The sequence below is a fragment of the Neofelis nebulosa genome, chromosome 11 (assembly GCF_028018385.1).
Source record: "Neofelis nebulosa isolate mNeoNeb1 chromosome 11, mNeoNeb1.pri, whole genome shotgun sequence".
Lineage (NCBI taxonomy): Eukaryota > Metazoa > Chordata > Mammalia > Carnivora > Felidae > Neofelis > Neofelis nebulosa.
Genome location: NC_080792.1, coordinates 83,854,698 through 83,872,321, shown reverse-complemented (window position 1 = coordinate 83,872,321; position 17,624 = coordinate 83,854,698). Strand labels below are relative to the sequence as shown.

Sequence of the window (17,624 nt, the reverse complement as noted above, 5' to 3'; positions counted from 1 at the left end):
CGGAGCTGGCCGCATTCCGCACGCACGTTCGGGAGCCCTGGGTCAGCAGGGTCCCAGCAGAGACACGGGGGACGTTGGGGCCCTGCCAGGTCTCCCACCACCCGGGAAGGTCGCTGCCTTGCCCAGCCTGGTCTGGCGGCGAGATCTCGCTTTTTTTTTTTTTTTTTTTTTGCACACTGATGCAAGGAGATAGTTTTGACTTGCATTTTCCGGATCGACGTGAAAAGGGAGAGCGAGCCTAAAACGAAAACGTTCGCAGTCCTCGACCGTATTTTTGGTCGGACTCGTGTGGGAACCACGGACTTGGGGAGGGGAGCATTCTTTTTCCATTAAAACTTAAGTATCTGAAATTGCAATTCAACCCGATTCTAATCAGTCTTCTCTTCCCGTCTCTCGTTTAGCTCCCTAATTTAAAGGAAAAGTAATTTCAGATCGGAGCGGCTCCCTTCGCCCCAGTAAGGGACTTTTGTTTTTAGCTTTGGAACTTGAGTGACAGCTCATTTGGGTTCCGTGGGGGCGGTCTTAATTACTTAAAGGCGAAGGGAAGGGGATTGAGGAAGCAAGAGGGGACAGAAGCCTCCGTTTGCAGAAAAGTTTTCTAAAGAAAGCACTTCACACGAGGCCCAGGGACATTTCAATAAAAATTTATTGAAATTTCAATGCTGTTTTTAAAGAGAGGGGAAGAAATACAGAAAACCAAAGAACTCATCAACAATTATAACACAAAATATACCTTCATGAATTTTTGTCTTTAAACCATCCCTCAGCACCTGACTCGTGAACTGGGAATATAGCTCTATAGGCACCAATTCAAAACACCATCAATATTGAAGACAGTAGTCAATCCCACTTCGTTTTGAAGAAATCAGACTAGCAAATACAAATACAAAAGAAAAATTAGAAAATCAATCCACAGCCTCTGCACTCCCGGTCCCCACCCCACCCCCCCCTCCCCAAGCAATCTCAGAAACACTCTTAGGGTGTTATATTTTAAGGAACTTAAGGTAAGTTGCACACCTCCCCAGTTTGGGGTGAAATAGACAATGGTGCTTCCCCCCCCCCATTCTTGGACACTAAAAAAGAAAAAACTTTTTTTTCAGACAGCTCTTTTGAAAGTCTGTTGGTGTTGGTGCAGAAAGTGTGTTTTCTAGTTTTAAAAGCGATCCTGTGGCCTTGAAATAAAATTGACGAAAGGAAAACAAGAACACAAAACCAGGCGGCTGCGATCCTATTTACATAGACCTATGTACAACGTCAATAAATTAAAGTTTAATTTTCCGAGCATTCATATTGCACCTATTTACAAGAGTTATCAAATAATTACATAAATACTTTGTCTAATAGTCTCACTTCTTCTTTATTATTTTTCTTAAAACCTTGTTATTGCATATAGAGGAAAGAGAATTAACTGAGACATAAATCCTGCTACAAAGATGAGATAAAATAAATTCACTTTGTGTGTGTGTGTTCTCCCTACCCCTTCCCTTTAAATCCTCCCCCCCTTGGGATTGCCGATTGGAGGGTAGAGAATGGGGGGGGGGGGAGTATGGGTTCATGTTCTTTTCTCTCTAAAAGCAAGCATTCAAATAAAAACCACAAATACATTACTGTGGATCATGCAAAAAGAGACCTATAGCGGCTCTTAAAACATCACAAGAATATTAAAAAGACACAGATTTCCTTAATAGAGACCAAAGAAGGATGGCAAGGACTTCCTTCCCCAAACAATGCTGCTCAGTCATTTATTTAGAACTGATATGCAAGTCACTATAAAGTTTTAATGTTCACAAACAGAATCATGTTAATGTATTCATTTGTCCCCAGTATATATTTTTTTTTAATTTTGTTTTTGTTTCTACTTGACATGGTGAAGGAAAAAATATATATATATAAATCTGCACTGGGGGAGAAGCCTTTCAACACCTCCCCTCCTGGTGGGCCTGGCTACCTTTATTTCTCCCCACAGCAACCAGACCAGCCTTGTGGCGGGAGGTGCTGTGGCTATAAATGGTTTAACTCCTACCCCAACAGCTCAAGGCAACAGACATTTCTGGGCCCCAGAATCTGAGTCAGATCCTGGATATATAAACCACGCCAAGAAGACAGGGCCTGTTTCTAGCACATTCTCGAGGAGTCCGGCACCCCTTCCCAGACAGGACTGCACAAAGGGCCAACCCCACGGCGCGCCCGTGGTTTATTTTACATCCAACAAAGTGCACTGCAGACTGGAGACTGGAATGAAGAGATTTTTTTCTAGGGAGGGCTTTACGGGGACCCGCTGCGGGACCTGTCCGGCTTGGCCTCCAAGCCGCTGACCAACCGCTGAATGCTCTGCAGTTCGCTGGTGGCCGCCTCCTTCTCCGGGCAGAGTTTGGGCGACAAGGACACAGAGCTGGAGGAAAGCGTGGAGGAGCGGCTGTTGAGTTCCGAGCCTGAGTCCACGGCCACCGAGGCCGGGCTGGCGGCCAGCGCGGCGGCTTTGGCGTCCAGGGGCCCCGCGGCCGCGGCCATGGACGGCAGGGCGGTGGTGAGCAGGCCGCTGCTGTCCGGGACCGGCATGGGGATGGAGTAGGGGCTGTAGCGCAGCCTCGGGCGCATGGTGTTCAGGTTGAGGAAGGGGTGTCGGTGCACCGAGCTGGAGGCCGCGGCCGAAGACGCGGCCGCGGCGGCGGCCATGTACGTGTAGGGGTAAGGGAACAGGCTTCCGAAAGGCGACATGGCCAGGCCCTGCGGGAAGAAAGAGAAACGCAGGCGGTGAATCGGCCCGCAGGGCCTGCGCAGCGGGGAGGAGCCAACCTCGGACCACCCGCCCCCTCCCCCCATCCTTGGGGCCTTGGGCAAGTCATTAATCTCTGGGGCTGGGGCACTCAGCTTTCCTTCTCTAGATCCGCTTTACTCCCTGTGCCCCAGCTTTCTTACGGAGGAAAAACAACAACAACAACAACAAAACCCAGGGATATACCAGATAGTTCGTACCCTTACTGGGACTTTGCATAGTGAATGGGCTAAGGCCCGCAACGCGCTACATGGGGCACCTGACCAACAGAACTGTTAGAAATTCTCCCACTGGGGTCAGTCGGTGCACCTGATAAATGGGGCTGCAGGCTAGTCCAGCCACAAAGGTAGCAAAGGGTATAAATTATGGGACATACATTTGCTAAAGGCAATTGGGGGTGGGGGGAGCGAAAGGTGTTTGCTCTAAACGGAGACAAAGAAATCATCTGGCCTGATACATTGGTATTACAGGTAGAGAAACCGAGGTAGGCCCCACGGGTACAGGAAGCCACTCAGCTTCAAGTTCCAGAAGCTGAATTTAAAACTCAGGCCCCCTGGCCTGGGCCAGTTCTCTCTGTCCTTTGCCTTGGGGTAGGTACCCTGACTACCTACCTGTTTGCCCAGGCAGCCCCTCCAGGACAGGGTCTCCAGAAGGAGAGGGGAGCAAGGGGAAGGGCCAGAAGCCAGCCCTGTTCTCAGTTCCCTCCTCCCCTTCCCCCCCCCCCCCACCAGAGGGGAGCAAACCCTGCCTCTTGGCTCAGAGAAGGGAGACGAATGTCCTCAGACAAAACAAAGGCAAGGGCGTGCAGAAAACCCCACAGAACCTTTCTCGCTGGGTTCAGAGCATTTCCAGCGGGCCCAACTTCTCCCCAGCTGCCCTGCACCCCAGCACAGCTGTCTGACCCGTATAAGAGGCCGCCAGGCCTGCCACAGCCAGCCGAAGAAGTCTGCCCCTATCCTCTGACATTTCCCACACAGGCACAAACCATTAACCCTTTGGGGGACAGGCTGGCCTGCTTGGGGTGAGGGACAGGGGACAAGCTTCCCACTGGAAGGAAAGGCAGAAGGCTCAACTCCCACCCAAAAGCAGTCCCTGCCCCTCCCCAGGCCGTGGTCTCCCCCTTGTGTGATCCCTGGTGGGGCGGTTGGCTATGAGCCATTGGAGAGGCCTTAGAGCTCTGAAGCCGACATCATAGACCCTGAAGAAGGTCCTGAAGTCAGCGCCTCTGCCCCACCACTGACAAGCTGTGTGACTTTGGATAAGTGACTCAACATCTCTGGGCCTCTGCCACTTCGTCTATAAAGGGGAGGTGACAACAGCAGAACAGACCGAGCACAACTGAAGTGCCAGATAGAGCCATTAAGCATGATTACTGCTTACCTACTCTACTAGAAACAGCCCTTAACTTAGAAAAAAAGTTGAAGTTTTTTTTTTGGGGGGGGGGGAGGGAGTGTCAGGTTATGCTGAGTCAGTGAGATAAACCTCGACCTAGCAATTACTTTTATTATTATTATTAATTATTATTATTAGGGCTCCTAGGCCAGGGGGACTGGTGGGGGTCTGGCATCGCACGCAGGGCGGGGTAAGCAGAGCGACCCCGAGGGAGGGTCTGGAGAGCCCGGTGGATGACCCCTAATTACCTGCGAGGCCAGGACGTGCTGCTGGAGGTGGAAGGGCAGGGTGGCCGCCGACGCCCCCGACAGTCCCTGCGCCGCGGCCGCGGAGGCCATGGCGGTGGAATCCAGGCCCGAGACGCCGGTGGAGGCCCCGGACACGGTGGCCAGCAGGGGCCCCATGCCGGCCGCCATGCTGGAGAAGGCGCCCCCCATGGCGAACTGGCCGGGGTGCAGGAAGAGCGGGTGCCCGTTGAAGAACTGCTGACCCGCCAGCCCGGGGGCGAAGCCGAGGCCCGGCAGGGGGCCCTGGCCCAGGTGCGCGGCGGCCGCGTCCGTCTGCACCGTGAGCGGCGCGAAGGCCTCCTTGCCCGGCAGCACGCGCGCCTCCTCGGCCTTGGACGTGGCCGCGCCCTCGCGGCCCGGGCTCCGGCGCTCCTCGGCGCCCAGGCCGCGGGTGCTGGACGAGATGGTGGCCGGGCTGTGGCGCGAGTCGGGCGATGCCTTGTCCAGCCGCCCGCTGTCCCGGGGCCGGCCGCCGGGCTCGGCGGCGAAGAGGTGCGCCTTGACCGCGGGGCTGCCCTTGTCGCGGCACGGCTCCTCCGACGTGGTGGTGGTGATCTTGGCCGCGTCGCAGGCCTCCGGGCCGTGCTCCTCTTTGCTGTCGGCCTCGGCGTCGCTCTCCCCCTCGCTGGGACACAGATCTACCATAGGAGGGGCACAAAAGCCAAGCGGAAGGGCGTGAGCTCCAATCTGGGCCAGCGGGGAACTCCAGTTGCCTGGTCTGAATCCCAGCTCGGCCATGTACTAGCTGTGTGGTCCCCGGCCAGCCCCTTAACCTCTCCCGGCCTCAGTTTTCTCATCCGCAAAGTGGGAGTGATGACACCTCACAACTTTACTGGGAGGATTCACTAAGCTAACCCTCAATTTACAATATTTACATAGAACTGAACCCCTTCCCCACAGCACTCCCCCTCCCCCAACCGCTAGTGGACTTTTACTATTTTTTGCAATCGTCCCTTGAGCTCCTACCCTGTCAAAGCCTTTACTCGCCTTTCCCCAGTTCACTGCCTTCACTTTTTAGAAACAGAATTAAACGTATCCTAAACCTCACTTCAGGAACACCTCCTAGTTACTATCCAGAGTCTGTGTGCAGTGAGTGTCCAAGATTGGCACCTTCCAGAAATTTGTGAATTCTTCCAGAAGGATCCGTTTGAACCCTGCCCTGGTAGCAGTGGCAGAAATCCACACCCTCCCTCCACACACACACATTCAACTGGAACCTTCTGTTGCCCCTGTCCCTGCAGACTGATGGGGGTAGCCCGCTCACCCACCCTGGGACAATCACAAATTCTTTCACCACACCCTCTGTGGGTCTCCCCCCAGGGAAAAAAAAAAAAAGGAAAAGAAAAAGGGATCCTATTTTATGTTTAAAGTTTAAATGGACTGAAGTCATAATGGACTTTCATTTTAATTCACTTAAAAACAGGTTTCTTCCCGTTGAGAGTGTGTGTGTGTCTTTCCAAGTAAATAGTTCTTGTTCTTTAAACACAGGAACTGGGGATTTGAAGCATCTTGTCCGCGCTCTCTCTCTCTCTCTCTTTCCCCTACTCTCCCTACTTGGATCCCCAGGGCCTCCTCTGCTTCCCCAGTGCTGTTTTCCCATTGTTGGCCCTAAAGCTGGACGTTTTCTCAGCCACTGTCCCTGTTCCAGGTGGCAGAGAATCCCCTCCCTGCCCCCCCTCCCCCCCCCCCCCCCCCCCCCGCCTCAGGCCAAATACATTTTAATCTAGAGCTCAAAGATAGTAAAAAGTCAGCAGTAGCTAGCTTGGAGAGAGTTGAGGGAGACAGACAGAGACAGAGACGTGCTCCGCGCAAGTTTTCAAAGATGGCCCCACCGAGAAGGAATAGCCACCCCGGCCTCAGCCAAACCAAGGTTTGCAGGAAGGGGGTTCGGAGTTCTCCTTTATACACCTGAGGGACGGGGACACACCTGGCCACCCTCTTTGAACTGTGGCTCTTGCTTAGGGACTTGAAGAAGCATCTGAAGTTTTTGAAGGGCAGGGTCCCTGGTGGATACCCCCCACCCCCCAAATCTCCCAGCCGCCCCCCCCACCCCCAAACCTGGAGTGGAGAATCTGGAGGCGATCAGGTCCTACCTTTGAGGTTCGATGTCCCTACGGTAGAGACAGCTGGAGACGAGGACTGAGCAAAGCAGTTAAAGGCTGCCTGTTCGCTTGAGGACTCATCTGAGGTCCCATTCTCCTTCTTCTGTCTGTCATCGAACACCCTCATAGACTGCAGGGTGAGCTGTTTTCTGTGCCAGAAGCCCACACCCAGCGTCACAGAGCGGAACAGACATTTCCCCTCTTTGTCCGCCTCACCCTCTCCAAAGAGGCACACTGGGCACACCTCACCCTGCCCACCACCCACGGTTTCTCTGAAACCTGCTTGCCCCGAGGCAGCCAGAGACCGGAGCATTGTTCTGGAGCCTGTAAGGAGGCCTGAGTGTGGCACGGAGGGGACGAGGTTGTTGGAGGAAGAAGGCTTCAGCTCCACTCAAGATCAGCAGTTCATTAGGGCAAGAGCACGGGCCACAGACAGCTGAACGGCCGGCCTTATAGAAGGAGGGTGAACTGGGTGCCCCAGCTGGTGAACACACACAGCTTCCAAACTCCCCACTGGTTGCTAAGACCGCGGTTGCCAACTTGCTTATTTCATGGTGCACTTTAATTGTGTTACCGACATACCCATCGTAACCGGAGGGGGAAAATAAAAATCTATGTGGATGTTGGAAATTATTTTTTAACGCTTACCACCCCCCCCCCCACCCCGCAAGGGGAGAGGTTAAAAATCTGGGCTGATCTTCTGGATTTTGGAAATTCTTTGAAAGCGGGTGGGGGAGGGGAGAGCCGCTTCCATATACTATCCAGCTGTCTGCTTAATGCAAAATGATATGTATACCCATGAAGGAGAGCATCCTAGATTTCTCAAGGGGCCTCAGTTCTGTCGGACCGTATTTGCAAGACAAGAAAGATTGCAAAAATTCCAAAGCATTTTGTGAATGGTTTAGTCCTTTCCTGGGACCTGCCTGGGATGAACTTCATTAGGAATGAATAGGCGACTGTATATGATCTGTTATCCCTGACACTTTTCTTCCAGAGACCGTATGGTGTGGGCCTAGTTCCTGTCCTTGCAAGCAGGTAGCAGAGAGGCGGTCAATTCTTTTCCACCACCACCCCCCCCCAACACACACACACACCTTCTTAATATAAGTGCCTGCATCCCGCTTCTAACAGTTGAGACTTGGGTCCAAGGAAAATAATTCTCCAAATTACCTGAGAAAATACTGGTTAAGGGTCTCCACTCACCTTTTTTCTCTCCTGCCATTTCCAGTGTCCCGGAAACCTTTTGCAAAAGGGTTGTTGTCTATTTTTAACTGAGTTATCTAGAGGAGGAGACACAAGCAAGAAAGAGACATTGGCTTCATTTTCTAGAATGTTTCGGGGGGAGTTCCCGCCCTCCCAACTCAGTCTACTAGAAATTGGACCGCCAAAAGAAGTCATTCGTATATGCCAGGTTAAAGAGAAAGGGAGAGGAATAACGGTTGTAAGGGTGGAGGGGACCCGGAGAAAAATCAAGGATCTACACCATGGCTGACACCTCCCATAGGAAGCCACAGCAGGGATTCCAGACTGAAATTATACCGTCTGGGAAATGCCTCATTCTGTTCTGCAAGCAGCCTTGAGAGCTTGGGTTTAGAAATGGAAAGACTGTCAAAGTTGTCAAAAGAGACAACCTGTAGATCTTAAAATTATGCTTTCATTTTGTTTTTTTTCATACAGCGCAATTAATCATAAAATACGGCGTAAATCCTGCCCCCAAACACACACACACACACACACACACACACACACACACACAGCATACACTCCAAACTTTTCTGTGAATCTAATAAAACGATTTATGGGGTTTCGCTGCTCTTGTGCCAGAGTGGGTTTGATTTTTTTTTTTTTTTTTTTTTTTGCTGGGTTGGGGTCGGTGCGGGGGAGGAGGGTTGAGGAATTACAATACTGACAATTACAGATGTCAAAGGACTGAATGACCACTGGAAACATTTGTTTTCATTTATATGCTCTGTCACCCCCCCTTAGGTTGGAGAAGGCCTGTGGCCTCTTTGTCCCATCAAAAATGCAATGTTTTATTATTACTTTAACAACTCAGATTCACAGGATTCTGGGGCTAGAGGGAGCGTGCATTTGCACGCTGGGGCAAAATGCCATAGTATGTAATCTTTCAAATCCCTTCCCTTAGAGGAAAAAAAAAAAAAAAGAGATCTAGAAAGTCAGAGCACCCACCCATGGGGACAACGTATTCAAATGCAAAAGGAAACAGGGCTCAGAAGAGCAGGGGTCCTCTGCTGCTCCCACCCCCAGAACAGCCTGCTGACGGTCAAGCTGGGAGCTGGGTAATCAGCAAGCTTCACTTTCCCCGGGTCTCTCAGTGCACATGCCCATGACCTTCAGGCCAGCATAACTTGACATACCAGGTGCTGCCTGCTGGTCCATTTGGGGGTACTTCTAATCTGGGCTTCAGGCCCAAGGGAGAAAAAAAAAAAAACAAACCCTCAAATGAAGGGATGACTTTGGTCATCTCATCTCAAAAGCCTCAGACAACTCGATTAGCATGACCCTGTGATCAGAGGAGGTTTTTCCAACCACACACACACACACACACACACACACACACACACACACACCATAAAAAACACAGCAGCATAAAAGGTAATAAAAACCAGACCAGCTAGCTACTCAGGGTTTCTGGCTAGGGGAGAAAATCTGTTCTCCAATGGGATTCTCCTCCCAGGATATCCCAAATGGCTTTTGCCTTAACTTTTTAGCTGGTGCCTTTAGAACCTGGAACCTGGTTTTTGATGCTTCTTCCAGAAGGAGAGGAAGCTGAGCCTCAAAACAAACAAGAAAAAGCCAGGAGTGGGGAAGCCGGTGGCAACACGGTTACAGGAGCTGCTCACTAGCAAAGTTAGTTTGGCATGTTTTCACTCTGCGTTGGAGTCCTAGCTGGTCAAGTTTTTGTTTTGTTTTGTGCATTCCCTGCCTCTTGGACGCGCTCAGAGCCCCTTCCCCCCCAAAAGCTCCCCTGAAGCTCAAATCACAGAAGAAAACTGAGCCTCTCCCGTCCCAATTCTTTTGTAAATCCCTCAGTGTCTTCCCCAGGCAGCTTAAAGGTGAGGGGGGAAATGTCGCCGTGGAAAAGAAAAAGCGCCTTTTGGTTACCTTGTCATTCTGGTATGCTGTCACGGCGATGAACTCAGTCTCGGGGAACAAGTATGTCCGAAATGTACTATAAGGAAGTTTCAAGATGTCATTGGCCCTCACAATGTGGAACCGTGGCTGATATTTGTGCATGGAGTTCAATATGGTCTGCGGGGGGTGGGGGTGGGGCCGCAGGGGAGAGAGGAGACACAGCAAAAAAAAAAAAAAAAAAAAAAAAGGGTTAGTGAGACAAACGGGGCCTTAGGACCCCTGCCAGGCTGACATCTACCCCACCGAAGGGTACCAAGCTCGTCTGGAGCCCACCTCCTCTCCTCGGAGCACCTCTTTGGGCACACTCCGATCCACACATTCTTCTGGAGAATCCAAACTGCTCCTCGGTTTCCAAAGGGTCCCCCCCACCCTCACCATCTAAGGTCCGTTCGTACCTTGAACCCTAGCCTACCTGAGTACCAAAACTATAATTCCCCTGCCACGTTGCGTGATCACTTGGGAAGGCCAAAGTCTTAAAAGATAGAGAAAAACATGCATTTTAATTTACAAAATGATTCAGTCCTTTAAGCGCCCACTAATTGACGAGCCCAATCCACTTAAAGCCCTGCAAGGTTGAACTCTAGAGAGGAATATTTATGCCTTAATCAAATCAAAGGCTTCAAATGCAATTCCTGCCCGCTGAAGATATTTCCGCGTCATTCACATCTTCCTGGGCCTAATCTTTCTGCTGATTCCTCGCTTATCACTCGGTTTATTTTATTGAAATGTTGGGGAGGGGGAGGGGCAGGGGGCAAAAGGTGTTTTGCTTGACTTTTACCAGCAATTCCAGTCTCCTCAAAGTTTCTAAGGACTCTCCCACTGACTCCATGCATACACTTCCAACATGCACATCATTTTTATCCTGGAGAGCTCCGTCTCATTTCTAGCAAACCTGACTTTCACCTAAGCCCGAGTTTCTTTTTCTCGTAGGAGAAAAAAAAAAAAAATCTTTCCAAAAATGTACTCACACGCTTTTAACCAACGTAGCCAGGGCTCTGAACCTTAACCCCCCGCCCAAGAAATAATAAGGCTCGTTTCCAAACAGAAGTATGATAGCTCAAAACAAATTCCTGGCAGACACATAACTTTAAAATTGATTTTGTAGCTTCACAATTGGTTTTCAACTTCACAGTCAGGCGTTTACCAAGACCTGGAATTGCCACAGAACGCGAGTGGTGAGTGTTCTCGCCCTCGTTTCTTTTAGAGCGCCAGGCCTTCCATTATCCAAAGAGAAACACCCCGGAATCCTCTCTCTGGCTCTGTTTCCGATCGAACAACTTTTGCTACACTTAGCAACAGAGGGCAAGGGAGAAGTCTGAGCAGAAACCTGTGATTTTACAAGGACAGGGGAAGCGCTGCCTTTGCTAAGGTGAAGAAAGAGAAAATTTTACTGAGCGGTGAAACTTACAAATCCGTGTTTGTCCGAAATGTTGTTGGTGAGTTTCAGTTTGTGGAAAGTGACAACTTTGGACATCCACTGTTCCCCGGTAGCCGGGCTGTCTGGGTGAATGTACATTCTCTTTGGCATTTCAGGGTCAGCCTTACCAGCCACCATCCACCGAGAATTATGGAATTTATATCGACAGTCATCAGCAGCTATAATGTCCATCAATAGAATATATTTGGCTTTTTTATCCAGCCCAGAACATCTTACTTTAAATGGAGGAAACATTCGCCTACAACAGCAAGGGAAGAGAAAAAGAAATGGCTTAGACTCTTGGGTTTGAGTCCCTGTTTACCCTAAAATATTTCAATCAAATTCAAAACTTTCTGCCGTGATTGACTGAGGAGTTTCTGTTTCAGAGGAAGGCCACTGAGGGCAATATTATATCCTTCCACGACAGAAGTGTTATGTACCCTCAATTTCTCCACGGCGAAATGTCTCAAGGTTCAAAACAAGTGAATTATGGCACTCCCTTTCTCTACAGCGTCTAATAATCTCTCCACAATTTTTTCCTCTTGTAGGACTTCACAGATGGCCCTCTTTACAGAGAAATTCTGGCCTTTCCCCCCTGTCCCTGGAGTGTCTACTTCTAAACAGCTAGGGGTAGGATTTTACTTAAAGTGGGGTCAGTCAAGGCTAGAATTCGCCACTGCTGAGAAAAAGTTAAATTTATCAAGGAAATAAACGTCCAGCTTCCCTGCTACGGAGCAGCGAACCCGCCTCTGGGGGAAATGAAACCGGCCTTCAGTGAGTTCTCAAAACGAATTCTGTAGTTTGGGGTGGACTTCTGGGCCTGATAAGCAATCTGCCTGGCATGCTGCTAACCACATTTCTCCCCTGGCTCGGGCCCGTCCCGAAAGGCAAGGCTGTACCACCAACAGCTTCTTATTTCCCAGAAGCGGTGGCAACCCACGGCCCTGACTCGAAAGGAAGCACTTCGCTGTGAAACCGAGGTAATGTCTTCTGGGTTTAGAGAATTTTTATGCCCAGCTTTGGCCTCATTTTGCTAGGAAAGATACCGAAAGCTGGAGACATCCCTCAAGAGAGGGAGTTTATTTTTATTATTCCAACACTATGCCTTGATGGACTTCAATGCCATAAAAAAAAAAAATCATTGATTTTAAGGGACAGGCAGGTTTCGGTCAGGCAAGGACCTTTTCGTTATATAAAATATGGTTGGTAATATAGAAAAAAGCAGCATGTGTCTCTCCAGGGGCCTTGGATCTGCAAACATCATCTTAATTATCCAAAATTGCCTAAACTCTCCCTCGGATTACGGACACGTGAAGCAGTGTAGACAAACAAACCCAAATGCCCTTCCATTTCTCTGTGACCCTGCCGGAGGCCAGCGCAGGCCCCCCTGCAGACCCAGAGGCTAGGCTGGAGAGCAGAAAGGGCAAATGGAGAGCCAGCTTCGGGGTCTCCCACTACCACACAAAAGAAAAGGGCAGTGAAGTTTTTCTCGCTGGGAACAAAATGAAACAAACAAAACCCAGAACATCAACAAAGACATAAGGATGTTCCAGAAAGGTTTGAACAGCGAACTTCCTGCCATGGGGTGGTTTTCTTTCTTCCTGCAGGAGATGTCTGAGTGCCTTGGAAAAATCCCACCCGTGGGGCAGGGGCCGGGGAATGTCTGTACCTGGTTCCAGGGGAACCAAGTTTTGCCTAAGCCCGAGTAACTGGCAAACCGGGTATTCTGGGAACAGAGAGAGATAAAGGCAAGGTGGGGGGAGAAGAAAACACCTCCATTAGCTTGGGGGAGGGGGCCCTGCTGCGTGCTTACCTTCCCGACTTGGTAATGACCATCTCGGTGCCCCGCTTGTGGAACTGATCCCAAAGTTCTTTGGCCTCGAGGTGCACCTTGGGGTCATCCTCCACCTCTTCTTCGGGCTCCATGGTCTTCAGAGGCCTCAGATGCGCCTGGGGCCCCAGGGACGAGAAAGGGATGCCGGTCTCGGCCGCCCCCACCAATTGATCCATGATCGGCTTGGCCAGGGCGCCCGGCAGCGAGAGCGCCGCCGCGCCGTTGGGAGGCAGCGTCAGCGCGGGGAAGAAGGGCGGCTGGTGACCCAGCACCGCGCTCATGGCGAAGTCCGGCGCCCGGTGAGGTAGGAACGGATGGTAGGCCATGCTTGTCCCAGGAATGACCGGATCTCTCATGGAGAGGCTCATCCACTCCAGGCGGGGCGCTGGGCTCCAGCCGGGGACAAGTCCGCAGCTGCTGTTTGGTTTTGTTTTGGTTTTTAACAGCAGCACATAGTTTGAGAAAGAAAAAAAAGAAAGAAAGAAAAAAAAAGGGGGGGGGGAATCACAACTAAAGCACACTAGGGAAGGGGGGGAAGTGTCTTTTGGGGAAGGGGGAATGCCTCTTTTAAAGAGGGCAAGGCGAGAAATCAGGAGACATAGTCGCTGGGGTGACTGTCCTTGTGCCTTGCGTTTTTTAAAAAGCCGCTCCTGGAAGTCGGTTTCACAGGCGAGAGCAGCGAGCAGGGTCTCACTGGCGCCCGAGCCCCGCCGCTTAGCCGAATCGACACTTCAGCCCCCGGTCCCAGGAATCGCTCCCCGGCCCCCGGTTCTTTGTTGCGATTGGGGACGACTCAGCTCCGAGAGACTTTTTACCTTCTCTTCTCCTTCTTCCCCGCCCCCCTGTCTCTCTTCCTCTCCCTCTCTCTCGCTGGAGGCGTCTGCTGTAGCGCTAGACCCGGCTCCGCCAGCGAGCGAGAGAGCGGAAAAGTCTCTCGCCTTTAAAAAAAAAAAAAAAAAAAAAAAAAAATCTCTGATTCAAGCTCTCTTCTACCAGCGCTATCAAAACTTGAACTGCAAACTGGCTTCCGTCCGCCCTCCTCCTCCTTCCTCTGCTCCGAGCCTCCGGAGGGTGTCCTGGGTTGCAATCCGAGTCCCGCGGCGCTCCTCTCCCGCGCCTGTCTTCCTTGTCCTAAAACGTGAGCGAAATCGCTTCCTAAATCTGCGTCCAGACGCGCAGGGCAGGGAGGATTGAGTGGGGGGAATGAACAGGGGAGAGGGGGAGAGAGAGAGGGAGAGAGAGGGAGAGACAGGAGAGAGGGAGAGAGGGACGGAGCGGGAGAGGGAGCGCGAGGAAAGGGAGGGAGCGAGAGCGAGCGAGCGAGCGAGCGAGAGCTCCGCGCCACCCTCCTCCGCCTCTAGAATTCCCCGGGCGTCTGCACGGCGGCTCTAGAAGGTCGGGCTGTGCTGTGGGCTGCGGGGAGCCGGAGGCCTCTTGATTGGCTCTTTGACGCTTTCGGACCAATTGTGTTGCTGCATAGGCGTGGTTTTCACAGGTCGAGTGCTGGGGGATAGAGCCGAGTTATAAAAAGAAGGTGTCGGAAACTGTAACGTCGCAGCGCCGCATCGGTACTACTGCCTGTCCTGTGAATATGTCAACATGATCAGAGGGAGGGCGGGGAGCCACTGGGGAGCGCGCACAGAGTCGCCTCTAGGTGGCTTATCGAGAGATCGCTGCAGCCCCTGAGCTCGCTCGCTCGCGCTGGCTCAGCCCACGTCTGAAATGCCTCAGTCATCCAGCCCCGGATCGAGGGAGGAGGCAGGGCCCGGGGAGGAAGGGGGAGGAGGAGGGAACGAGCGAGCCGGGCCAGGAAGGCGGAGAGCGCGCCGGGCGCCGGGCAGGGGCGCTCGCCTCTCGCGCGCTCGGCTCGCCTCTCCTCGCCGGCCGCCGCGGCCGTTTCCCTCTGCGGCTCACCCTCTCGCCGCGGCCCCGGGAGGGCCAGGCGGACGGCCGAGCCCCCGGCGAGCTGCCGTTCGGCCGCCGGCCGCAACAAAAGGCGGCAGCGGCGGAGAGGCGAGCGCCGAGACTCCGGGCTTGCGCGCTCCCCGGCCCCACGTGGAGCCCAGCTCCGCCCGGCCGCCGCTGAAGGGCTCCCGAGCTCGGGTGGCTCTCGGCGCCGGGCTCCCGGCTCCTGGGCTCGCGGGCTCCCGGGCACACGCGTGCGGGGGCTCCCTGTCCCCCGGGCCCCACCCGAGGCCGTGGGCGGGGACCCAAGCGCCCAGCCGCTCCCGCGCGCGGATACGCGCGGGCACCCCGGGACCGAGGCACCCGCGCGAAAACACGTACACGCAAACACGTACACAGCCTGCGCCTCCGGCCCCGGTTGCGCTCACCCCGGGAGGCGGACTCGGGGATTTTTTTGAAATGCATTTGCCAGCCCTTTTAAGATCTCGTCTTCTATCCGAATCCGGGCTCCCCGAGTTCCACCTGAATGTGTGCGTGAGGGTAGAGGAGAGAATGGAGATCGGGACGGAAGGAGCGCGGCGAGGGACTAGGTTCTGGGCCTGCCCCGGCCGAACCTCTGCCCTCACCTCGGCGGCCCTGGGAGAGCTGGTAGGGGGAGGCGCGCCCTCCTTGTATCTTCTCGGGGCATTGCACTTATCTCTCCAGTGCCTCAGTCCTTTCTCCACCCGGGGACTTATCTCACCAGAAGTCGGGGGTGAATTTGTAAAACAAACCGTGATACGCCCCCACCCCAGAGGCGAGGTGACTGGTTCCAGTTCAGGTAGGGGGTGGGGGGTGGGGGTGGGGGGCTCAGCGGGGGTGAAGGGGAGGGAGGCGTCCTCCGAATCAGACCTGTCGCCGAATTGGTATGTTACCACAGGTTCCCTGTCTGGATCAGAGGCTTCCCCAAACCCACATTTCTCGCTTCTGGGGTGGCGGGCAGGGAGTTGGGCCGTCCCTCCCTGGATGGATGGAAATCTTGGGTAGAATGTTCTTTTACCCTTTCTGGGTGGAGAGCTTCCTTGAGTGTAAAGGAGCGGAGAAACGTTTGATTTCAAGGCCTAGGGGGCTAAGAAACCCAAGGCTTGGGATGTGTGTGTCTGTGTGTAGGCAGCCAGCGCGGTCCTCTCTTAGTCCGCCCTGTATATCCCCACGCCTCCAGCTCCCAGACTCCGAAATGGGAGCAAGTGGAGGGTGAAATGCACTTCTGTTGTGGGCCAACGGCCTCGAGATAGGGGCGGAACTTTAGAGGCGACAAGCTTTTCCAGCCTCGCATTTTTGACGCACATGGTTAAGAGCGCTTGGCGCCAGCGCTGAGAATTCCCTGAAGTCACCAGAGAGAATGGAGTGGTTCTTCGAACTCCGTCTGGCTCGCCATCTCACCCCCTTCTTTCCCTTTCGGCCTGTCTTTCTCTGGTGTCTCTCTGCCGGTGGTGGAGAAGAGAGAAAGAGGGAGAGAGAAGAAAGAGGCGGCAGGGCCCTGGGGTGTCAGACGCCCCCTCCCCGCGTCCCTCGCGGCCCGATCCTGGAGGGTGCGAGAGGCCAGGCCTACCCCTCCTTACGCCTTCCACCGAGGTCACTGCAGGGTTTCACGAGTCTCTGGAGGCCCAAGCCCACCCCCTCCCCCACATCGCTCGCCTCCTGAGCCCGGGGCAGCTCGGCGGCGGTTTTGCCTGCACTCGCCAGCCAATCTCTGCCCGGCCGCTCCACGTAGAAAGTAGTTCTGCAGCCACAATGCGACTGACACCCCCCCCCCCCCCCACTCCTCACTGTCTCCGTGCCCTCAAGCGACCAGATGCACGGGAGAGAGATGTTTCACTAGGTCCTCCGCTTTCTTGGCCTCCCTTCTGTTTTGGACTTGGGAAGGGAGCTTGCTAATTTCACTCGTAAATATCTCGACTTGCCTCTGGCCCCTGCGTGGACCGAGCGGGATTTCTGGCCCTCACATGGCCCCCTCCCTCGAATGCCTGTATTTTGCCCGTAGTTCTGACTTAACCCTGGGGTCACCCCTGTTACCGCTCCATAACCCGTCCCCCATTCTTGCTCACAAGGGTTGGGGAGAGGAAAGTTTGCGGGGTTCTGGATCGAAAATGTCGACATCTTGCTAATGGTCTGCAAACTTCCGCCAATTATGACTGACCTCCCAGACTCGGCCCCGGGAGGCTCGTATTCTGCTGGGAGGCCGCGGTAACTCGGGATCAAAAGCGGGAAGGTGCGAACTCCTCTGTCTCTGCTGGGCCGTCGCGCCCCCCTCCCGGTGGGTGATAAACCCACTCTGGCGCCGGCCGTGCGCTGGGTGATTAATTTGCGAACAAACAAAAGCGGCCTGGTGGCCACCGCATTCGGGTTAAACATTGGCCAGCGCGTTCCGAAGATTTGTGCCAGGCCTGGCAGCGGGGGGAACCCACAAGGCTAGCGCGCCCCGGGACCCACGGCTTTAGGCTCCAGACGCGGGGTCTACACGGCCTTCTCTCTCTCTCTCTGCAGACCCCCACTATAGTCTCTCTCTCTCTCTCTTTCTCTCTGTCTCTCCCCCCGCCTCACACTCAACAAAAGACATACGGGAAACATTGAAGGAGCCTGGCCTTCGGTAGAGTCTGGAAAGCGGTGTTTTAAATGTCGGAGAAGGGGGGGGGCTTGCAAAGTTCGGAGAGGACCCACGGAACTTCTGGTGTCCCCCAGATAGTCCTGCACCTTTTTGCAAAAAGAGTTTTCA

General features: G+C 53.4%; 1 protein-coding gene across 2 annotated transcripts; it reads right to left on the bottom strand.

Annotated features, from left to right (window-relative positions):
* Positions 1-628: 628 nt before the first annotated feature.
* TBX3 (T-box transcription factor 3) lies at positions 629-15,512 on the bottom strand. Of its 2 annotated transcripts, XM_058691179.1 has the most exons (9): positions 15,496-15,512; positions 12,944-14,467; positions 11,122-11,389; positions 10,126-10,185; positions 9,684-9,830; positions 7,761-7,837; positions 6,549-6,706; positions 4,417-5,093; positions 629-2,727 (listed from the first exon to the last, which is right to left on the bottom strand). In XM_058691179.1, exons 2-9 carry the CDS (start codon positions 13,330-13,332, stop codon positions 2,266-2,268), a joined length of 2,238 nt encoding a protein of 745 aa, XP_058547162.1. In that variant the 5' UTR covers positions 13,333-14,467; positions 15,496-15,512; the 3' UTR covers positions 629-2,265. The 2 variants fall into 2 exon arrangements, with proteins under 2 accessions (XP_058547162.1, XP_058547163.1); XM_058691180.1 differs by lacking the exons at positions 10,126-10,185; positions 15,496-15,512 and having other exon boundaries at positions 12,944-13,853.
* Between the last annotated feature and the right edge of the window lie 2,112 nt (positions 15,513-17,624).